Source organism: Polyodon spathula, chromosome 24 (assembly GCF_017654505.1).
Source record: "Polyodon spathula isolate WHYD16114869_AA chromosome 24, ASM1765450v1, whole genome shotgun sequence".
NCBI classification, from domain to species: domain Eukaryota; kingdom Metazoa; phylum Chordata; class Actinopteri; order Acipenseriformes; family Polyodontidae; genus Polyodon; species Polyodon spathula.
The window spans coordinates 10844234-10859675 of record NC_054557.1 but is presented as its reverse complement, the minus strand read 5'-3'; the positions used below and the strand labels follow the sequence as shown (position 1 = coordinate 10859675).

The 15442-nt window shown below is 37.9% G+C and overlaps 1 protein-coding gene across 3 annotated transcripts in view; it reads right to left on the bottom strand.

Moving 5' to 3' along the window:
• Window positions 1–2764: 2764 nt before the first annotated feature.
• Window positions 2765–15442, bottom strand: part of LOC121298967 (cingulin-like protein 1) — a 31879-nt gene continuing 19201 nt past the window's right edge. For all 3 annotated transcript variants that reach the window (XM_041226367.1, XM_041226366.1, XM_041226365.1), the window contains 11 exons: window positions 13274–13480; window positions 12399–12503; window positions 12040–12192; window positions 11084–11254; window positions 9197–9358; window positions 8411–8500; window positions 5958–6041; window positions 5305–5429; window positions 4821–4929; window positions 4487–4650; window positions 2765–4203 (listed from right to left, as the gene is read on the bottom strand). In XM_041226367.1, coding sequence (XP_041082301.1) covers window positions 4089–4203; window positions 4487–4650; window positions 4821–4929; window positions 5305–5429; window positions 5958–6041; window positions 8411–8500; window positions 9197–9358; window positions 11084–11254; window positions 12040–12192; window positions 12399–12503; window positions 13274–13480 — 1485 coding nt within the window. In that variant the 3' untranslated portion in view covers window positions 2765–4088. The remainder of the gene's footprint in view (window positions 4204–4486; window positions 4651–4820; window positions 4930–5304; window positions 5430–5957; window positions 6042–8410; window positions 8501–9196; window positions 9359–11083; window positions 11255–12039; window positions 12193–12398; window positions 12504–13273; window positions 13481–15442) is intronic.

Here is a 15442-nt window from a genome sequence, read left to right as displayed (position 1 = left end):
GGATCTGATGATCTTAAATAGATTGCATTACCTGCAGACAACATCATTCTGGACACATTCCTTTAACAGTTTATAATACCGGTAATGCTTACAAACTACTTCAAAATGGCACACAAACTAATACTGTAGGTCATCCAGTTTAAAAGTGTGTGGCTGTGTGAGGATGTCTCCTTTTCAAACAGTTAGACACACATAACTGCAAACTAGTTTTTAAAAAAAAAAAAAAAAAAAAAAAAAAAAAAAAAAAACAGACCAAACCTTTTTAAATCTGCCTAAAACCACAACCTCTCATCGTTACATTTATCCCACAGAACCGTTTTCTGTTCAATACTGGCGTTTTTGAATTGCATGCCAATGAAAGATTTGTATCTGACTTCGCCTTTCATTCATTAGAAATTCCCTGATGTTGCTCCTTGGAATAATTTAGGTGTTTATTGTATCTGATTGGACCAAGTTCTGGAACATATGATGAAGCCCAGTGGGTTCACAAAAACACAAACAAATAAAAATAAAAACACAGTTAGAGAATTTGCAATGTGCTGCCCTCTACTGCTTGAATTAAGATATCAGTATTCTTGTTGTTTTTTTTCCTTTGGTTATTCCAATTCCAGAGCCAGACGGCCCTGTCACAGTGTTAATTGAAGAGTGAAAGGTAGCAGCAGCATCTTGCGGAAACGCTGGATACACAGTAGTTTATAGCTGAAGTTTAAAGTGATGTTGTTTAGCACTGGCATTACGAGATGCTACAAAAACTAAAATATGGCACCCACATAAAAAAAAAAATAATAATTGACGCCAAAGTAGACAAGTTAATTTCTGAAAATATGGCGGTTTCATTAACGATAAACGGTATTTCACTTTTGGCTGCCACTTGAAGGCAAAATGTCCATTTGAGAGACACTAGTCCATTGATCGTTGTTATTAATAACTCAGTTCTAGTTCAACTGTACAGCACATTATGAATAGTCCTGTACTAGTAATTAAAATGCAAGACTAAAACTGCCTAAATACTGTGGAAATGCACCAAAAAATAAATGACTTGGTCATAAAAGCTTGCAAAATGAGCCCTTCAAAAAAAAATTTCCTTTTTATGTCACTGAATTGTACCTTCTGAGATGAACACAGCAAAGCAAACCAGAAACTACATTAACAGATGATTAATGTGTTTGTATACATTATATTGTAATTCAAATTACCGGTACTTAAATACATTCTAATTAATGAATACATTAAAAGACAACCAAGATTAACTGAATAGAACAATACATGACACCAATACAGGTCATCTTCAAAACACTATAAATAGGCCATTACTTCATTATCAGGCATCCTATTTTGTTAGCCACAGCTAGGGGGCAGCAGAGACTGAAAAAATGTTCTTTTCAGAGACAGCTGCAAACACTAGATAGAAAATGAACTACTGAGCCGTATATCAAATAAAAACACAATTACTGGTATGAAGACCGCTTAAGAGCCAACATTTTACTGAAATGTTCCCAAAACTAGTTGAAAGGAATAATATCAACTAACAATCCCCACATACTTAAGATTAAAATCTGTTATTTACTCAAGACTGCTGCTTGTTCAAGGTGGTACCAGCCACATGTCCACCCTTAAGAACAAACTTTTTCTGAGACATGGCACAAATATTTAAAGACAAGCATTTTGGCATCTCCCATAATGACTTGTAATGCTGTAGTGGGCAGCTGAAGTACGTAGCGCTCCTTTTCTGTGCCTGGTTATTGTGTAGACCTTGGTCTTAATCATGCAACAACACTAAAACTTAATGTAATATTGGTGTCTTGGGTTATAGATATACAATTTCAACATCCTTTTAATATAATAAAAAATGACATTGGATGCTATAGATTAGGTTAGGGTGAACAGCAACACAATATTCACAAGCGCCAAATTCCTTTAACTAAAAATCTACTGAAAATAAAAAATGGAAATAGTAATTGAAAAAGTTTAAAATTAAAATGTAAAAAATCTGTATGAAAAGACAAAAACTCCCTTCTCAGCAGCACCCCACGCATCTTTAATAGCAAGATTACTCATTTATTGACTCACTGTCCTGCTGGAATTCAAAGAATGTATACTCCTTCACTTATACCCACTGAGTGGTTTCAATTCTTCATTGGTGCGCTGAGCTTTGGAGAAAAAGAAATGTTGGTCCCAACAGAAGAAAGCACACAAAGACTAAATAATAAAAAGGTTGCATTTACTGTGCTCCAAGCTGAAGAGACGTAGGACAAGGCCTCGGTGAGGTCGGACTTTTTCTCAGGAGCTTCTTAAAGGATGCAGTAACACAGAGCATGTGTGCATCAAAACCACTTCCTTTATTCAAGATTGTGGCGTTCAAATAAAACAACTGACACTGTTGTAACAAGAACGGGTTCATTTTAAAACAAGACAAAAGGCACTGACCATTATCCCAATTCAGAAATGCGATATGCAGGCAGCTTGGAGTAGAGCAAAAGAAAACAAAGGAATTCTTTAGAAGAGGATTTTGAAATTGGCTGCAAATGAAGAGGTGCGATTCTACTGACACATGTATAAGCTTCTACAACCCCAGTTCTGATCACCAAGCTAAAATCAGTCCCACTCTTCCCTCAATTCATATCAAACACAGTAGATTTGTGCTTGCCCGACACGCTATATTGAATCCAGTAATGACTGGTAATGTTTTTTGTTTTTTTTTAGTTCATAAAGAATTTCCTAATTTCAAACATCTATAAAAGAAAGAAAAAATAGCCAGTCGATGTGAAGGTTAGGCTAATAATCCTTTATTTAAAATGACTTGCTGCTTTACAGAACAGGGAGAGGTAGCAGTAGAATTATTTTGACCCATCCCTAATGGCTTAAGGGGCAGCAACAGGCAAAGCACAGTCACCTTTGCAACTGGAATACCATCCGTGCTAAATAGGAGCAGAATATACAAAACCGTGCATTGCGTCACAGCATGGCACAGTTTAGCGATTGTCAACACAATGCTGTGCAGTCGATGCATTTTTAAGATGATGTTGTTGTTGTATTTGCCAACACTATGTTTTCTAAGCAAAACTGATTCTCCCTCAAACACCAGTCAATCCTGTGATTTTAGATAATCTACAAGACAATGCAAAACTCTACAAATTTTAAATATATATGTGGGTTGAATAAGAAAGAGAGATGCTGCAATGATGAATATTCAGTATCAGATAAATCATTAAAAGAACACACAGCTGCTAGTGTAGCAGCAATATTATGAGCCCATAAAAAGCTGCAAAGTAATAGTCATGAAATTGAAGCGTAACACATATAGAACTTATATCATTAGCTACATTCAACTTTATAAAGCCACAATTGCAGTAAACATAAAATAAATGCTGCATTAAAATGGCATACACAATATAGTTTAGAGGGATTTGCTGAAATAAACAAAAACGTCTGTTTGGTGCCGCAATTCTCAAATTGCTCCAGTTAGCCAGTGATTTACAAATGTAAATACAAACTTAAAAAAAACAAACAAAAAAAACTACCTTTTACACAAGTGTCTGTGCAGTTCATCATTTAAAACAAAGCTTTATATTTAAATCATATCCAACTTAAGAAAAACGTCTATTACATGTGATCCCACAAGCCAATTTCCCTTCATTTGCAGACATTGATGCACAATATATGTTGTTCTTCTATAGTGATACATAAATAAAAACAGGTTCCTTACAAATCAGTTTAAGGCTAAAAGAACACCGGCAGCATACAAGTTAGGGGTAATATTAACTTTAAAAAAAAAAATCCCATAGAAAATGACATAACGAAATATAGGGAACTATAGGGTTATTGCGTGAACAATGCCTACTGTCCGAGAGGGGAAGAAAGAGACCAGACTTTTGCCAACATTTTTTTGTAAAGAACACTAGTTAAAGAAAGTTACAATGACAATCAATTACAAGTTGTCAAAGTGCTTCTAAGCATCCCTGTGTGTGTGTGGGAGAGGGGGGGAGGGCAGGTGTTTAAATGGTAACTGCTCAGTATTTTCATCTAGATTGTGTATCGCTGTAGAGCGATATTCTACAGCTAAAGAAAACATTTAGAACAGCAGGTCTTCATAAGGCAACGTATCCCGTAGAAACGCCACGGAAACTCTCTCCATCAACGCTTAAATCATCATCCTCGTCATCGTCAAGGTCATCTAGAACATTTGCGGATGCGTTTTTTCGCCTGGTTTAAAATAAATAAATAAATAAATAAAAATTTAAAAATCTGTTATACAATATCTGGTGCAATTATATTTGTCTCCTTCTACTAAGTAGAAAGGATACACAGTAAATGCTCTATAGTAACTACCTACCAGGCAATTTGGAATCCACCTTTTAATTCCCATGTGTTTTAATTGGCGTGCGCTAAACTGAAACACTAGAAATGTACAAAGCTACAGGACAGCCGATTCTGGTCCGAGCTGCTGCTTGCAGGAGGAACGTTGAATCCCGTGAAACAAGCTCACCTCATGTTGTTCCGAAGTGTATTGAGCTGCCCCTGTAACTGATCGTGGAGTTCAATTTGCTCGTCTAGATCCCTCTGCAGCTTCTTCTTGCCATGTTCCAGTCTCTCGATTTCCTCCTCTGCCTCATCCATCTGCCGTTTCATAGCTTTCAAACGCAGTTGCAGCTGAAAATTTTCAGATTCATCATACAATACATAAAGGCAGATCACTTTTACAACTTCAATATGTAATTTTTTTAAACATGTACATTGTTGTACAATTTAATCTAGTCAAAAATATGTGCCGTTTCTAATTTTGAATAATAAGCAGATTCTTAGGACAGATGCTTTCCTACCTGATCTTTCTGGTCAGTCAGCGAGGTGTGCTGATCATCCACTTGCATCATCAACTCCTTGACTCTCCGTTCCAGCCTTCGATTGGTTAACTGGAGATTAGCCCTTTCCCTGGAGGAAAAAGAGCAGCACTAAACGAACCTTGGATCCCAAATCCTCACTGTCCTTTCCGGTTTAAAATTGACAATTACGCTATTAAAAAAAAAAAAAACTTCAAGTACCGTTTCAAGGAGTGCTTATAAACTCTTTGGTTAAACAGAGCTTGTAATGAAGAGAATCCCACTCTATGTTGAAAAAAACCTTTGTGAATATGATACATGATAACATTTAAATCAGATTCCAAAAAAACAGATTAGTGCCAACAGTAAACTAAAGCAGGATGGGTAATTGATTCATCCAACTTTATAAGGGTTAAAGTTTGTTTAGAAGGGAAAAAACTCAAATCTCCCAATGCTCCTGTGCTTGGCAGGAGGAGGTGAGCTTTACCTTTCTTCCCCTTCTAACCGGTCTTCCAGTTCATGAACTCTGGACTCCAGCTGAGACACAACTCCACCCTTGTTGGATCTCTGGAAACCTTCAAGATGTGTCACTCTGCTCCTCAGATCTTTGTTCTGCACAGAAAACAAATAAATAAAATTATTTCCTCGGGGTATTTTAACTGAATTCATTAACATCTCAGGCTGTTTCCGGATGCTCAGGGAGGGAAACCTCAACGACAGACTGATAAAGTGTGTGTTTAGTATGATCGCCTTGCTGGTTTGGCAATTCTTTAGGGACCATTGCCTCAACTCTCCCTTGGTAACTGGGAATGGGTATCTGAGATTTCTCACAGTCTAGTTTAAGCAAATTTAAGCTCAATGCAAGCCTCCAGTCAACCCGGTTTTATATGGGTACCTAGTGTAACGATATAGCCTTTACAAAAAAGGCAAAGAAAAAGGATGGAGAGGAAGTGCCCTGGATTTCAGTTTAATGGAGTGTGTATATATATATATATATATATATATATATATATATATATATATATATATATATATATATATATATATATATATATTATTTTTTAAAAACAATGTTCCATTTCATTCTTTATTTTCCCCAGGCTGTAATGAGATTAATAGGGTCCCTGACAAGTACTTTACCTGTCTCTCCAATGAGGTCTTGTCACACTCCAGGTCCTGTCTCGCAGCTCTCTCTTGCAGAAGTTCATTCCTCATCTGCTCCAACTGTCAGTGAAAACAAAAAGTGGCGTCATTATCCAGATACCCTTCACAAGATTGAGATGTCTCAACACAGCTGCTTTTTCTTCCATTATATTTGTACAACAAACTTTTCCCTTGGTAGTTCCAAAAAGAAATCAAACTTCTCGTCAAACCTTTGTCTAATGCATTGTCCGTGTACAAAAAGTACGGTATAAAAATTTTTTGCATTACTTATTACAGTAGCAAAATATTTAAAAAATCTCCATTAGCCACAATAGCAAGCCTGACATGGTACAGCAAGCAAAAAGATTTAACATTACAGTATGTCCACTAAACACTTTCATTTACATTTAAGTGCATAATGTTGTGACTTGGGTCTTGTTCTTTCAACACAAGAGGTCAATATGTGCATTTTAAACTGGAGCATAAGTCACTGTAAAATGCCCTTTTAAAAACAAGAACATTGCAATAAAGCATTTGCATGAATGCATTAAAGTGGTCTCATTTCTAAACAGCAAGAACATGTTACACAACGTGAAGGTCGTAATAGCTATTAGAATTGAAACTGTTAGCATTTAGCTTGCATCTTGCATAAACAGATTAGCAGGCCTAAGAGTTCACAATACACCATGGTGCAAGGATACTATTGGTGCTTATTCTTAAGACTCTGGAAAATGTCCCAGACTGTGACAAATAAAAACATTAATTTTCATAGTTTTGCCTTCAGAAAAACCTTTTTGGGTATTCCAGTTTGTTTAAATTCCTGATCCAAATAGTCATGCTCTTGACATACTGTGCAGCTGCAAGTGGTTATTAAATGAGCTCTTCCAGCCAACTTCTAGCTTGGAGAGAATTAAAATAAAAATACACTTAAATAAATAAATAAATCAGCCCCCACCCTCTGGCTGTGGGACAGAATGACCCTCGAATTATCTGAAAGCATCTTTCTGCCACTTTCCACTGATATTGAATAAAATAAAAGCAGCACATTCATGTGATGTAGAATGGGCTCTTTTTCAAACAGGAACTTACTATAGACAATATTTTATGCCAATTAGAAGCTGAATGGGGAAAGTGCTATTGAAGGATGGCCTGCATACTGGTTCATACAGTTAAATGCTCCAGGGAGCAGAGTCAGCAGTGTGGAACGGAACAGGCTTAGACTCAGCGAAGTTAATCACATTTTTATCCTATATTCAGGGAAAAGGAAGCTTATTCCCAGACTCATTTAGCAGCACTATACACCTGGTGCTAGCAGAGGAGCAGGTGCACAGTAATCCAGAGGCCTCCTAGTAAAACACTAGCAGTTGGGCAAGCACAGCCTTTTCTTTCTGTTTGCCAAGGACATGCTGAAAGCAATCTTCTTCTCTCTCACTACCTTCAACGTGTGGTAGTTTTATTAATCTAGTACCTTCTTTCCTTCAAAATGGAGAAACGTATCCTTCCCTGCAATAACAGATTCATAGTAAACTCGCAATTAACAAACTGTCTGTACTGAAGGAAATGCATTCTCTTTTTCCAGCCCTACAGAATCATGCTTGTAAATACTGTACTACATGCACTTTGCCTTGTCTGCTGTCGGAACACTGATCATTTTTTGAGAGACTTTTCCAAAGTCTCTAAATGGCTCAGTAAATGTATAATTGGTGACAACTTTGGCAGGATCTCAGGATAAAGAAGTTTTTGTAATTGATGCATGAAAATTGAAAGGGCAGCGTTAACACTAACAGGGCTCTGGATCAGATTCAAAACACTTTCTTCCACTATGCAAGATCCTCTTACATGGCAACAACTCACCAGTTTCCTTAAAGTATGAACTAAAACTCCAGTTGTACCACTGCCCAGTAATACAGGGAGTAGACAGAGGAAAACACATCTGCTTGAGAGTGAATCAGTAATGCCAGTAAGGGTTCTTTAGCAAAATAAAGTTTACTACAAATGATGGCTCATTTGTTACTAAAATATGTAAAGCTTAGGAAGGAAGTATTAACTGTACTTTAAAAGAAGGTCCTCTGTATTACAGTATGGCTCTCATGTGGCATTCATAAATAAGATGGGGTACAGATTCATTCATGGCAATCCCAGAAACCTTGCTATATGTTAGAAGTACTGCAGGCCATTAAATGTCTAGCTCCAATCATACTGTAAATGTGGCTTCAGTTCAACAGTTTTCAGAGCCAAGGTCATACACATATGGCAGTGTGGTGCTTTGCAAGTCTCCTTTCATTCTCCAGTAAAATTTCCAACAAACAGAACACACACACAAACACCAAGATCAGCACACTATTAAAGCATTGTAAACCAATAGCCGTAAGCAAGAACTGTAACTGTACAGATCAGCTAAATTGATGCCCCTATGTGGGTTACAGGCAACTGCATCTCGCAATGCCAACCTGTTCTCTTCCCCGGTCTACTCTGTCCATCAGCAGATCCCCACTGTTCCTCTCCTCTTCCAGGTAAGTTTCTAACTGGGATATTTTGTCCTGCAGGAGAAAAGGTTTGAGAATAATAATTCTTGTACACGGAGCACATAAATATTTTCAAAATGGATTACCATATGTGCACCTTGTTTAACATGAAAAACGACTGACCCTTTAAGATAGGGGCCAGCTTGCAATATAAAATTGAAATGAAAAAAAAAAATTAAAACTCTCCTGTGGAGTTGACATTTGATGTTCTAGACAGGAATTAGGTACATGGAAAGATTTGTGCTTGTATGGGAAAAAAAAACAAACATTTCTCTTGCATATTACCTACAACAAAGTCAAGTGCAGTGTAAACGTAAACACAGTTCTATTTAAAACATGGTGCTTACTGGTATATAAGCCTTTACTAACATGAGAAATTAAAAGGTTACTTAATATGACTATTTATTATTGAAGTATAATTTCTTTACTTTCAGAAGTAAAAATTTGATATATTTCACAGTACATATTTTAATATTGAATTGATCTAAAATAGAAAAAGAAAAAACAGTCCAAATCATGACCTTTATCAAGTATCTTATCTGACATGCTTCTCCTCAACACCATGATCCAACATTTTTAATTTTATATGGTTTTAAGACCCATTTCTCTAAAATGTGAAAAGGAATTCTCCAAAACCCACAGGTATCTATCTTGCCAAACATTCTGCAGCGTCTTGCGTGTTTAAAAAGCAGTGGTGTGCAGATGCAGTACCTCCATTAGTTTGATTTGTCGCGATCGATCATCTTTGACATGGGATTTGTTCTCCATTTCGACTTCCAGGTCGTAAACCTTTTGTTCCAAGTGCTGTCCTCTGAAAACCGCATCATCTCTCTCTGTCTTGCACTGTTTTAAATCTTCTGCCAGGATAGTCATCTAAAAAAAAATAAAAAATCAGGTGGAGAACTAAATGGATATTTAAAAAAAAACACAACACAGGGCATTTGTTTGGAATATTTTTCCAAACTAAATAAATAATTCATTACATTAAGAGAGGGTAAAATCACTTTAATACCAAAGTGCTATTTTCATATTTGACCACAAGATGGCGCCTTATATAAACCTAAACATCTTTGGTGAGTATTTCTTTTGAAATCCTTATTCTGTTTTAACACTTAAAACAGAGGAATCTCATGCTTTCACAGATAACCTTAAAGAATACAGAATATAACCTTAAAGAATACAAAATAATAACCTATTCATAAAGCCAAAAAGAAATGGACTAATTCTGACTATCCCTCTGATAAAGACTGGAAACAATGACAACATTCATTAGGAACACTGGGGGAAAAAGGTACTGCATGGTTGAGCTCAGGGTAGCACTGTCAGATAGGACTAGTTGATGGAAAGCAGACTTCCTTTAGCGAATTCTTTCAAAACAAGAACACCACAGCCAGTTTCTCCCAAGACATCAGTTTTCAGTTGTACTAAAAGTGACTGCAAGCAGATGTTAAAACAGAAGAAAAACCAGTGCAAACCACTACACTTCTACAACAGGAATACCAGCCCCAGATGAAATGCCGTTAAATGTGTCAGCAGATAAATAGAAACTTCTGTAGAAATGTATTTTCACACTGGTCCAATCGTTTCATAAATGGTGATGGTGCACTGGTGAGAAGTTCAAAATGTGGTCATTGCACGCTATGCGTTTGTCTAACATCTTTCCACAAAAGGTGCACTGAAGTGCCATTAAAAAATGTAAAGTCTAATAAAAAGTAAGGAGTCTGGCGGTTTAAAATTGCAGAGTGGTACACAGCCATGGACAAAGCAACAGTGTTGAATGACACACTTGGATTCATTACCTGAACAAAAGTGTCAGTGTAATTCAACTCTCAGAACAAGGAGTATAACCCTACTCTATATCAACCCATCTCACAAATATTCTCATTAGCAACAATAGAAATTCCACAATTTTTTTTTTTAGCAGAGCCAGGGTTTAAGAGCATGGGCATACCACACAGTAGGTGTGTGAGGTTAAACACATGGGTTGAAATAGGGGTAGCATGAGATAAAACAAGGCATTACTTTTCATAGGAGGGCTTTGTAATGTAGTATTGTGTTATTGTAGTACATATCCTATACAGGATTGTCATCCGATTGTATTTAAGTGCACCTCCATGAATGAGAAACCATGCACTTTATGACGTTTTGCACTCATTGCTGTATAGGAGGTATTAAAGGACTACTGTTGCCTCTGCGACTGGTGAGGTAGTCCAACAGGGTATGCAATCATTTATGCAAATCAGTGCAAGACAAAAGATCTGGGACTTGAATAAGCCCTTGAGAAACTTTTCCTATTTATTAAAACCTTGTGCAAACTTCACAATAGCTTCCACATCCATGCCACATGGTGCCTCATTTGACAATATAAAATGATTGATACAAATGTGTCAATCAGCTCATTAACCCCCATGTATTGTGAAGCTGCATCAATATGCAAGTTTGGAATTCCACAGCAATTACATCACTGTCAAGTGCGGTATTTCTTACAGAAGAACAGTTTCACACAATAGGGATTTCGTCACAGATCCATTGTGTTAAGCATGCCTTCATTCCTTCGGGTTGGAGGTTAAATAGCTGGTCAGAAGCATGCACCCCTACCTCATCCTGCAGCTTCTTGGTTGCCAGGCGAGACTTCTCCAGCTCTGCACTTTTGTCTCTCAGCTGTCTTTGCAAGTCAGTCATCTCCTTTCGGTTCTTTTCCTTATACTCATCGATTTGGACCTGCAGATTGAGTGTGGACCTCTGTGAAGCCTCTACTATCTCATTCATCTGAAACGTGAACAAAGAGGATTTCAAAATAACTCAAGGGACTTACCATGAGAACAACTTAACTAAAAGGAAACCTTTCAACCCCAGTATTACCACAGCCTCCAGTGTCCACCTGGATCAGGAGTGAAGAGTCTCTGATTGAATTGGTTAAAAGGTCTAAAACTAATTCAAACCATCATTCTGTACAAAAACAGAGTTCGGTAACATTAACAATGCTAAAAAGGGCTGGTGTTCAAAATTAAATTTAATGAACATCAATGCTTTAAAAATCCTATAATTACCAACACAGTATCATATCTCAACTATAGGTTGTGGCAAGGTCTAAAAACGCTTTTAATGAATGCCAAGCTGAATTTATCAGTTAGTGTTTCATTTGTTCATGTCCACTAATCATGAAGATAGGCCTATGACAGTTAAAATAATTCATCTTGGTAGTTAGACTGGCACTGTCCGTTACAATTTAATACAGCAGAATTCTCTAGTTTAAGAATAATATGAAAAAACAAAACAGGCATTTTTTCTGCCCCTTTCCTCAAAAAAGCAATTGTGGGCCCAGGGAAACTCAAGGGTTACAAACGTACCTTTCAGAACAAGATTCATTCATGCGAGATAAATATGACAATCTGGGATCTTGTTTTACCCTTATCTCTATTCTTTATTAGTAAGCTTCAGCTCCCCTGAAATTCAGATAAGTTTTCTGTGTGATTGGATTACACGTCAGCTCTGAAGTAGATCCCCCCCCCTCCCCTCCCACTGCACTGCATCTAAAGTAAAAAGGCCCTCACCTCCATCTGAAGTTTCTCAATAGTTCTGTCCAGATGCCTCCTCTCATCCTCTACCTCATTCTTGGTTCTCTTAAACTGCTCCTTCTGACTCTTCTCCTCCTTTAATCTCTCACTTAGTTCTTGGTGCTCGCGAGTCATTTTGCTAAGGCTTCTCTGCAGAAGGAAAAGCAAAAGAAAATATTTGATACAAAATAGATTTTTGATACACTATACACCATCTGCCTACAGTTCACACCTTAATATGTGAACACAACAATGTATTTGAAATGCTGTATGGGAACACAATATTCAAAGTATAGAGCACTAATCTTGTACTTATCAAGCAATTAGAAAACGTTCAAGAGACGCCATTCTTCTACCTGCACGTCCTCCAAGCGGCTCTCCAATACTCTATTGGCCACGGACAACTCCTCCTCTTGGTCTTTAACCTCTTCCAGTGCTTCTTCCAACTGTTTCTTCTCTTTCTACAAAAACAAATACACCCCCTGTTACGAAAACGACATATTTACTCCCTGTACTACTTTTTATTTTTTAGTAGTCACCAATTGTTTTTAGAAGTTTTTCTCCCAATCTGGAATAGCCAATCATTTTTCAGCTCAGATTCCCGCTACCACCCCCACACTGACTCTGGGGGGGATGTAAGACAAACACAAGTTGTCCTCACAAGCGTGTGCCATCAGCCAACCACTTCTTTTTCACACTGCAGGCCCAACACGCAGCTACAGCGTCGGAGGACAACGCAGCTATGGGCAGTTTAAAAGCAAGCCCACAGGCGCTAGGCCAGACTACCAGGATTGCTGGTGCGTAGTGAGCCGAGGACACCCTGGCCAACCTAAGCACCCCCCCGCCCGGCCAATTGTTTGTCGCCCCGAGAACTCCAGTCCACGGTTGGCAGTGGAATAGCCTGGACTCGAACTGGCAATGTCCAGGTCTATAGGGTGCATCCTGCACTGCACAATGTGTACCTTTACCAGATGCCCCACTCGGGAACAACAACATTCTTTCATCAATACATGCGGTTCACTTGTGTCTTACACAATCAAGCTTTTGTAACAGAGGGTTAATAGACAACAAGTAATCTTTTTTAGGCAACCCATTTGGATGGTGGAAAAACTGTTCTGAATTATTCAGTCAGTTATATTATTTTTGGCGTATATGAGAAGATTTAATTTGCAGTGCATTAGGCATACTTTCCACCTGGCTCACCCATGCACATTTACTCACTACAAATCACCTCGAATCTGCCCATCTTTTCCTTTGCACAGCTTTCTTCCCTCTTCGTCTTGTCAATGATTTTGTTGAGCTCTGCAACTTCTGCCTCCAGCGTGAGAATCTTTCTCCTCAGCCTCTCGTTCTCATCCATCAGCTGCTTAGCCTGGTTCTGAGCAGCGTTCTTCAACTCATCTGAAGCAACCTTTTCACTCGACAGGGAAACACTGTTCTGTGTGTGATGAAGAATGTGCATTTTAGAAAACTTCCCTCATCTATTTTACAGCCAGTTCTTTAAAGGGAATGTTGGTTTTGACATTGCTGTTAGTATTCAAACATTATGTCACAGCAGATAATATAGGGATTTGAACCTGGTTTGATTATACACAACCACTCACTTAGGTTAAGGGTTCAAGTACTTCAATACAAGGTGCATGTTAAAATACCACCACAATGGTGGGAAATGCACCATAACTCTCTTTAACTGCACTCTAACGTCTGTTTAATACAGTTTACTTAAGGAAGGTCTTATGTTCTCCTGCATTTAAAAAGTTGCTTTCACTTAATACAGCCTAAAGTTTTACCAATTAGACAAGACTCTGTTGTTGGCCTTTTTGTTTCACTTAGGCTGCTTTTCACGGGGTGTAGCATGAAAAGGGGCCTCGTCTTCTCTGGGGAGCTCAGTGAATGGAATGATGTCTTAGCCAGTTTTTCCAGTCTCTTCTGCATGAACAGAATGTACACTGGAACTTCAATGTTTACTAAATACCCGGCTTTGTTACCCATATCATTTAACTCGTGCTTCACTTTTTTCGCATCCACAAACTTTTCATAGAATTGAAGCATTGCAACTGCAAGTAGCTAAAGACAAATCTCAGTTAAAAGCTAAAAGAAATAAACCATCTGGTTTGTCACTAAAGGTAAATCTGTTTTTATAGTACCTACAAGTATGTTAAAATTACATTTATTTTGTCATAACAAAAAAAAAAAAAAAAAAAACGGTTTATTTTTTACTACCTGAAAACTACAGGGTCTAGCATAAAAGCATATAATTGAATTTTTTTTTTTTTAAAAAGTGCGGAGTTAGCCTACCACTTTAGATTTCAAAAAGTTTGCCAACATTCTCATATTTGTCTAGACCGATATATTTGAACACAGAGAATCTGAAGCAGCATGTACTGTACTGGACAAAACCCTTACAATCAGCACTGGTGATATTTTCATACACATTATGGTAACAACTGCCCGTACAGTGTTACTACATTATAAAAACTAGGCATTAAATGTAACCATAAAAAGAAGTTAAATATACTCCCTGTATGTACAAGGATAAGAACCTGAGAAATGGTATGTACTGTAGCATATCATGACTCCTCCCCCCACCCCCCCCCAGTTCTTCTGGAGTACTCTAAATTCCAATGCTAGCTACTAATTATTGGCAATGTTTTGGAAGGTTATAGTATTCCTAACAGTACTGAAGGCATGTCAGTACTGGGGTTCATATAACTAATCACAACTATAAAGTGCTTAGTGTGTCTTAAGGTTTTACAAATCAGCAGTCAGATGACTGATAAATATTCACATGGGAGGAGGTCAAAAGTTTTTTTTCCCTCACGAATGAGATTGTTGAACCTGGTTGTCCAGTAGCATTAGGACTTTTGTCCTTGAACTCAGTCAAGGTTACAGTCCTTTGAAAAACAGGAACGTAAATCATTAACCTCAAACAAACTCAAGCGCTCCATAGCCAGTTTAACAAGTTACTTCTTCTCTGGGAAGGAATGAATGAGGGTCAAGTGTACGGGGTTTACTTTAAGAGGGAGAGACAGGTACTGCATTTTATGTGGGTGTGAGAGAATGGAAGTCTCAAATGATTTGGGCCATTCATTTGATGTGCAGGCATGGTAACTACTGCAGGAACAGCAATGTTTTCTTTGTACTTTTCTAAAAATGCCATCAAAGTTGCCAGTGACAGGCTGTATTGTAGGTTGCCCAATGTTGTCACTGCCAATGTTGGTGAACGGAAACAAATTTGGTGACATGTACAAGTGGGAGTGAAGGCACTCTCCACAAACATTTTTAGGCAGATTCACATTGTCAGAGAGAGCGGCAGCTGACCCGCAGCTTGCAGGCAGGTGTCCATGGCAACGCCGCTTGCCAAGATGTGGCGTCACCAATAGCACAACGCCACAAATCC